This window comes from Bactrocera latifrons, unplaced genomic scaffold (genome assembly GCF_001853355.1).
Source record: "Bactrocera latifrons isolate USDA-ARS-PBARC rearing strain unplaced genomic scaffold, ASM185335v1 scaffold_128, whole genome shotgun sequence".
NCBI lineage: Eukaryota > Metazoa > Arthropoda > Insecta > Diptera > Tephritidae > Bactrocera > Bactrocera latifrons.
Window position 1 is genome coordinate 147,465 of NW_017534719.1, and position 6,699 is coordinate 154,163.

Sequence of the window (6,699 nt, forward strand, 5' to 3'; positions counted from 1 at the left end):
CGCATTTATTTATGTATGCGCATTAACAATCTATAAGACTATGGAATATTGAGAGTAATTTGCCGCTTTCTCTTTCATTCAGGGACAGCAGTAAGTCAGATATCGCAGTATACCATATATGAGAATATTACAATTAGGATAATGTTTTTTGTTGTAAAAAAAGAAAAATAATCATCTATCAAATATTGTATATTTGAAATGTTTAAATTTTCACCACATTGGCACACAGCTCTTACCAATTTCCAAACACTCCCTAAAGTAATTTTAAAAATATCGAGTGTAAGTCATTGAATCGAAGATTGTTATTTTGAATAAAATAAGATGGCAGCACTGAAGTATTTTATTCAATTTAGTTTAGACAGGGTAGTTGTGTTATTTGTGGGTATTGCTCGTTTCAATAACTTAGTAAAATAATATTGAAGTGATGGTTGAATACTATTGGTTTGGTGTCATATTTAAATTCATTTATTCATATTATTTGGATTACTAAACGGCATAATTCCAAATGTCTAGATGAAATATGCTGTTGCGTTGCTGCTCATGTAGTTTTGTGTCTAAACGAACTTAAATGGGCCCATGAATGGAAGGAAATAAAGAGACTTATATGTATGTAAGTAGATGTACGCATGGAAATGAACAACAATATGAGTTGTTATATATCATATAGCTGTCGCTGACTTCTAGTTTTTAAGACATTTGAATTGAAATTTCAAAATCTTTACCAGGAGAATCTTCTACCTCCCTATTCGCCGATACCCAGCTTGTTTCCGAATTCGTGGGATACTATACCAGATATCAGCCTTTATTTTATGTTGGTTGGTCCAACGCCAGAATGTCTTCAATTTTTTCACGTAGAACTCGTCCTTCATAATCTGTTAAGATTTCTTTGTCCTTCCATACCCATTTTTAAACCGAATTCGTGGGGGTCCCAGTCGAAAATATTATTTTAATATTATATTTTCAAACAAATATCTCAAAATGTTTGCTATTACATGAATTAAACAATAAAGAATATACTTATACTGAGGACCCGTCCACGCTTGATTCATATGTAGATAATACTACTACCATCTATATAATTTCTATTAGTTGGATTATAACTATTAGTTAATGCATTTCGTGTGTTAACAAAGCATTGCTTTTCGTCGGTATATTTGCTAAGCTGGAAACAGGCGAAAAGAGCACCGAGGACATCGATACTCTAAAGAGTCAAAAGCTCTTTGCAAAGTGGGTAACTCGCAAGTTCATAATTCATCAAAACCAACAAATAACTGATGCTGAGAAGTGTTTAAGTGCTCTTTAATTGTAATAAAACCCAATTTTTGCGTGGGTGTATGACAATATCCATCCATCATTTCTGACTGGAGTCCAATCGACAGTCATTCTAGTGGCCCGCACATGATGAGCCGGTTCTCAGGCGTGGAAAGACGCGACGAAAAAGTCGGCTGAAAAGGTTATGACATCAGTCTTTTGGGATGCACATGGTATAATACATACTCAACGACTGATTCTGAGCCAGTTATAATCTATTATATAATCTATTTCACTGCGTATTTGATGGCAGTTCTCAAATGATTCCTACAAACATGCATTTTGTGCAAATGCTTATGATTTAAAATATAATTTTTGTATTTATGAGTTGTATTAAATTTTAATATTAAGAGATAAAAAGTATCCTATGTCCTTACCCTGGTTCTAAGCTACCTCCAAACCAATTTTCAGCCATATCGGTTCAGCCGTTCTGAGTTATAAACGGTGTAACTAAGAAACTTTATTTTATTAATGTATGTAGATTAATGTTAAAAATTAGATATATATGTACATACATGTAGACATGTGTATGTACTACTAATATATAGACCCGACCACTACACTGTATAGTGAAAATATTACAAGCATAGTTTTAGAAATATCTATATTTATTTATTTGTTTATTTATATTAACTTTTAGCTAAATTTTACCAAAAGCATTTCAGTAGGTTACTAGTTTACTCCGAAGAAAGAACTAAGGTCATGTTATCTTAAGTTGTACAGATTTTTTTTTTTAAAGTTAATCAATTTTCTTTACTTAGTGTTTAAAGCATGTTCATATAGTATAATAAACTTATAGTTTAAACTTTTTTAAACAAGTTATTTCCATATTTTACGTTTTATATGTTTAACAATAGAAAACATAACAAACCAAAATAAATTTATTTTTTAAAGAAATTCTTAGTATTTTGTGTGTGTTTCCTAATAAAATGTTATTTTGCCCACTTTAGCTGCTGTTTCTTCATTCGGGTAATGAGAATTGTTTTTTTGACTAAGCGTCGCGTTCGTAGTCGAATATGGATATTTTGCATAGAACGTGTTCCATCATGTTGAAAGCGATGAGTAATGCACATCCGTTTAATTTGTCGTTCATGACGAGGGGGGACGCCCACTCCCTTTGTTCGATTCAAAGAATTAACATTCGTATAATTTTTAATAATATTGCGCTCACTCTAATCACTTATGCCCTTTTCATGAGCTATTTGACGTTTGGATAATTTATTTGTATATGAAGCTATGATTTCTGTCTATGATTTACAACAGCATGTTTAACATATTTTTACAACTGGCTCAAAGGAAAATAAGGCAAGTATCGAGTTACACACATACAGAGACTAAAGGTTTCAGAAATAACGGTAAGCTAATGTAGTTACGTAATAAAAAAGTCAAACAAGGCACATTATTTTGAGCGAAACAGGAAATTTTCGACTGTGTAGGTTTTTTCTCTGAGTGTACATTTTACCATATTACCTCGGTCGGATAAAATGCGGTTTTCCTCGAGCTTCTTAAATTAATATTGGGAAGCTTTCTAGTTGTTCGAAGAGGATGGTATTGGAGATGAGCAAGATTGTACCATTGGATAATAATATTACCTAGCTTAATAAATATATATTTAACATTAATTTAATACAATTGCATGAATGTATGTTTTCAAGTATTCTTCAATTTAATGCCTACAGTAAATACAATTTTGGATTGCTATAATATAATTTTTATGGAACAATACCCCTTCAGATATTTTCCAGGTAAAAATGCAGACTGGAATTTATAAACAGAAAAATACCGGCAGTCACTCGGACATTAATCCAACCTTCTCACCTGGCAATGAATTGGTGGCATTTAATAGTGAAAAAATCAATTACCTTTGTGAAGGTGTTGATCTTATATTAAAAGATCGACATAAATGGCACGGAGATCGAGGCGATTGGGATGTGCAAAATGGAAACCAGGTAAATCTCTGTGCACCTACTCATTGTCATAATAGGCACACTTAACACATTTTTATATGACAGGTGAAATGGTCACGTAACAATATCACTGCGACAATGGAAAGATTTGAACCTATAGGTGATCCTCTTCCACCTCCACCTTCATCTACATTTTTAGATTATGGACTTGCTGCCACCGTAGTGGCCGCGATTAAAAAAGAAACTGATGATGTGCAAATTGTAAATCCTTTCAATGGAACATCTAAAGATTTTGAGTCCCTGGGCGCAGTTGGATCAGTAGATCACGTTTATTCGTACGCTTATTATGAGCCTCGGGTAATGAAATGTAATTCAAATATTTCTCAAAAAGATATAATAGAAAAATGTAAGAATGAACACATCAGTTCCCGACAAAATGAATCAAAGGGGTTTCGTTTTAAAGCAAGTTGTGAGCAGAAAGCATATTTGTGCTTGGAAGATCATCATAGTTATACAACTCATTATGGAACAACGGAAAATTTGTATGAAGAAGTTAACGAAAAAAATGTAAAACATGTACTTTGTGATAATAATATATCGATATCTGCAAAAAACGTTAAAGAAGAAATTTTACAAGTACAACGTAACCACTTCCGAGTAATAGAAGAGCTTAATTTATCACTGGAAACTTTTATTATGCCTCCTAACCTGACCCCTAACAACATAGAGGAAACTGCAGAAAGTATTGTGCACTGTGGAGGTGCTGAAAGCGATTTGTCGTCGACTGTCGAAACCTCAAATAAATTATTAAATCCGAAACGTTGTAAATCTGGTTTGATAGGAGGACCTTTATCTTCCTTATCCATATCAGATCATCGCAGAAAAATTTCAAGTACAAGCCTTGAAGATATTGTAGAGACTTTTCAATCTATGGACGTAAAAGATAATTCTCAAAATTCTTCTAATAATGTAGAATTCGATGAAGAAGATTTGGACAGTGGATTTAGTGGTAGTGTTATTAGTAGCGGGGCTAGCTACAATGAAAGCTTGCGGTACAATAAAAGTAGAGGTGCGCCGCAGACACGCAGCAATGCCTTTTCTAAAAGCTCGTGTTGTTCATCCCCACCTTCGAATGAGTTTTCCATAAAAAATAATGTGACATCTCAACAATCTACCTCTGTAACAAATAAACGATTTTGCGAAAATTTTCTCCCAAGGAAAAAAGGGCATGAAATAACTCCATTTAATAGTTCCCATCGTTATTCGGATATGCATCATTTATATATTCGTTCAACACCAGAAGCACTTTCAACTGGTTCTAAATCTGGAAGTAGCTTTTAAACTGAAAATTTGTGAAGTTGTTGTAAGTAGATCATGTTAATCGTATCACAAACTGTTTTATTACCTTTTGCAAACAGAAGAATCTAATAAATAGAGCGAGCTGGATAATGTCAACCAAATTTTTCGTTCTCCTACTGATAAGACTGCTATTCTAGCTCATCTAATTAAAAGCATAACAAAGTAAGAAAAACGTCAACTTCGGCTGCAAGGAAGCTACACTATCCTTCATAGGTACATTTCTTGTAGTATAAAAGTACGGTTAAACATATAAATAGAAATTCACGATATTTGCCTATTGATATGAGATAAAAAATGTGTCGATTTCTATCGATCTTCTAGCTGCCTGTTTCTTAGCTTGCCTTTCTACACAAACTCGTGTCCGAATAGGGAGTTTTGCTCCTCTCAACATAGCTTGATCCTGCCTTCTCATCAAATTTTACAGGACAAAGTTTTTTATAGCTTATTTTGGTTGACGAGTTTCGGTGAAACTCGAAATAAATTGTATATAAAATGTTGCATTACTTTGCGCAAAATATGCATGTGCTAAAAATACTGCTGCTTACGGCAATGAATTTTACAACAAAATGACATACATATACATATGTATATGTTTGTATGAATAAAAATAAATAGATATTTTTCAAATATTTCATCTAGATAACTGTACTTTAAAGAAAAATTTTTTTTTTTTAATTTAGCGAAACTTAAAATAATCTTTTCGTGTTTTAGCGTCAGAATATTTCCCAGCACCTTTCAATTAAGGAAGTCGTATAACGAGTATTGCAGGTTAACTGAAGGACGAGGGTTAGTTTGAGAGCATCTTATTATTATCTAGGAAAATGTTAGACTTTGAGTAAACTATTCGATGGAGCTGTGCACAGAATCAAGAGCCCGCCATCACCGTATCATCAAGCAACAAGTATTTTATATCTACCGATAAACATATATGTATATTTAACACTTTCGTCCAAAATCAAAAAGTTTTTTTATGCTTATTTCTTTACAGACAAATGATAATATACATACATAATTTTTAGAGTAAAATAAAGTAATATTTTTGCTGTGTGTAAAATTTGTTGGATGCTGCTTTAAAAATTTCAGTGAAACTATAGGGGCTATGGGGTAACCATGTTACTATGATTGTTCCATTCCCGCGACAGGCGGGTTGTTATTGTATTTATCATAACGGTGTTCAGGTTTTCTGTGAACCTTCTAGGGTCGAATAACACTCCTATGAATTAATTTTAGTCTTTTCGTAACTAATAATAAATAGTTTTCTGTGACTTGAGCGCACAAAGGAAAATTATTACTTTTTAACGCACTATGTATTTGTATATCACATTTGTAATATATATTTAAATACTTTTACTGTTTATAATTTTATGAAGAATTAAATACTCCGCAATACGCACTTACAATACCAATACAATTTTGTTTGTACTTTTTTTTTTCAGAATAAATACAAAAATGAAAGCGCGCATTTTTATGATGGGAGGAGATTCACTCTGTGTTATATTCCACTTGAGTATTATTGAACTATAATAAGCTTAAAAAAGTATCTAGTTGTATGAATGTGGAAAAATTTAGAAACCCGTAAAAGCTATATTTGTATTTATTAGCAAAGTAAATATAAGTAAATTTTAAAATAAATATAAAGAAATAAGATAATTATTTTCTCAAAATAAATAAATAAACCAACAAAAAAATCCGAAAGAATCTGAATTTTAACGATATAACAAATGTAAGTATTTAAAAACTGCCTTAAAGCATCAATGTAAATTATCTCGAAACTGTAAATGGATCACATTCAGATTTATTTATTGTGATATTTGGATGTGATCCACTTTGATGACTGATGGATCGCAAGTGAATGTTACACGTTCTATAATTGTCAAGTCTGCATTTACTTAAAATAAAATAAAAAATAGTTTTGCTTCATTTTTTGTGATTTTTCAAGGCCTAAAGAAAACTAAAGAATTTAAATGTCTATTCAATATTCAAAGACAACATTAGATGTAAAAAGTAGCAAACATTGGAAAGAATTCACCGGATCATCAAAAATGAAAAAATTTTTATTTTTTATTTATTTACATATATATACAAGCTTACATAATAATTAATTATTATCTAAACTAAAGCA

General features: G+C 31.8%; 1 protein-coding gene across 2 annotated transcripts; it reads left to right on the forward strand.

The window, feature by feature from the left end:
* The first annotated feature begins 348 nt into the window (after positions 1–348).
* LOC108978848 lies at positions 349–5,983 on the forward strand. Of its 2 annotated transcripts, XR_001994138.1 has the most exons (5): positions 349–610; positions 3,046–3,260; positions 3,324–4,581; positions 5,289–5,478; positions 5,566–5,983. XR_001994138.1 is itself a non-coding variant. In XM_018949342.1 (4 exons), exons 2-3 carry the CDS (start codon positions 3,063–3,065, stop codon positions 4,557–4,559), a joined length of 1,434 nt encoding a protein of 477 aa, XP_018804887.1. In that variant the 5' UTR covers positions 349–610; positions 3,046–3,062; the 3' UTR covers positions 4,560–4,581; positions 5,289–5,983. The 2 variants fall into 2 exon arrangements, 1 of the variants encoding a protein (XP_018804887.1); XM_018949342.1 differs by having other exon boundaries at positions 5,289–5,983.
* Positions 5,984–6,699: the final 716 nt, after the last annotated feature.

Coding starts and splice junctions, on each gene's coding strand:
- LOC108978848 (XM_018949342.1), top strand. CDS start 3,063: ATGCAGACTGGAATTTATAAACAGAAAAATACCGGCAGTCACTCGGAC. Junction 3,261..3,323: donor ATGTGCAAAATGGAAACCAG/GTAAATCTCTGT, acceptor TTTATATGACAG/GTGAAATGGTCACGTAACAA.